This window comes from Eimeria tenella, genomic scaffold (genome assembly GCF_000499545.2).
Source record: "Eimeria tenella Houghton genomic scaffold, Eth_scaff1904, whole genome shotgun sequence".
NCBI classification, from domain to species: Eukaryota; Apicomplexa; class Conoidasida; order Eucoccidiorida; family Eimeriidae; genus Eimeria; species Eimeria tenella.
In genome coordinates, this window is record NW_013541745.1 from 558 (window position 1) to 958 (window position 401).

At 33.2% G+C, this 401-nt stretch overlaps 1 protein-coding gene across 1 annotated transcript in view; it reads left to right on the forward strand.

Annotated features, from left to right (window-relative positions):
* Positions 1–316: 316 nt before the first annotated feature.
* Positions 317–401, forward strand: part of ETH_00039660 (uncharacterized protein) — a gene marked incomplete at both ends in the record, with an annotated part of 3,629 nt that continues 3,544 nt past the window's right edge. The window contains one exon of the mRNA XM_013374095.1: positions 317–332. Coding sequence (XP_013229549.1) covers positions 317–332 — 16 coding nt within the window. The remainder of the gene's footprint in view (positions 333–401) is intronic.

Below are 401 nucleotides of genomic sequence, written 5' to 3' on the forward strand. Positions count from 1 at the left end.
ACCATTTGAAACACGCCGACAGACATGTAATTATTCATTTATTTATTTATTTATTTATTTATTTATTTGCTTATTTATTTGTTTGTTTGTTTGTTTGGATTTGTTTTGCTGCTGCTTGCGTGCTTGGTTCTTTGGCGGGAAGTTCGCAGGTTCTGGAGTTTTCTCTTTTCGCCACCTTGACAGTTCATTATTTATTTATTTATTTATTTATTTATTGTTTAATTAGATTATTTAATTATTTAATTACTTAGTTGTTTATTTATTCAATTGTTTACTTAAATTCAAGTTGTTTGCGAAATTTTGAATCTGCTTATGCATGATCCTCATGCCACGTGTGCAACTGCTGCTGTTGCTTCTGCTGCTGCTGTTGCTTCTGCTGCTGCTGTTGCTGCTGCTGCTGC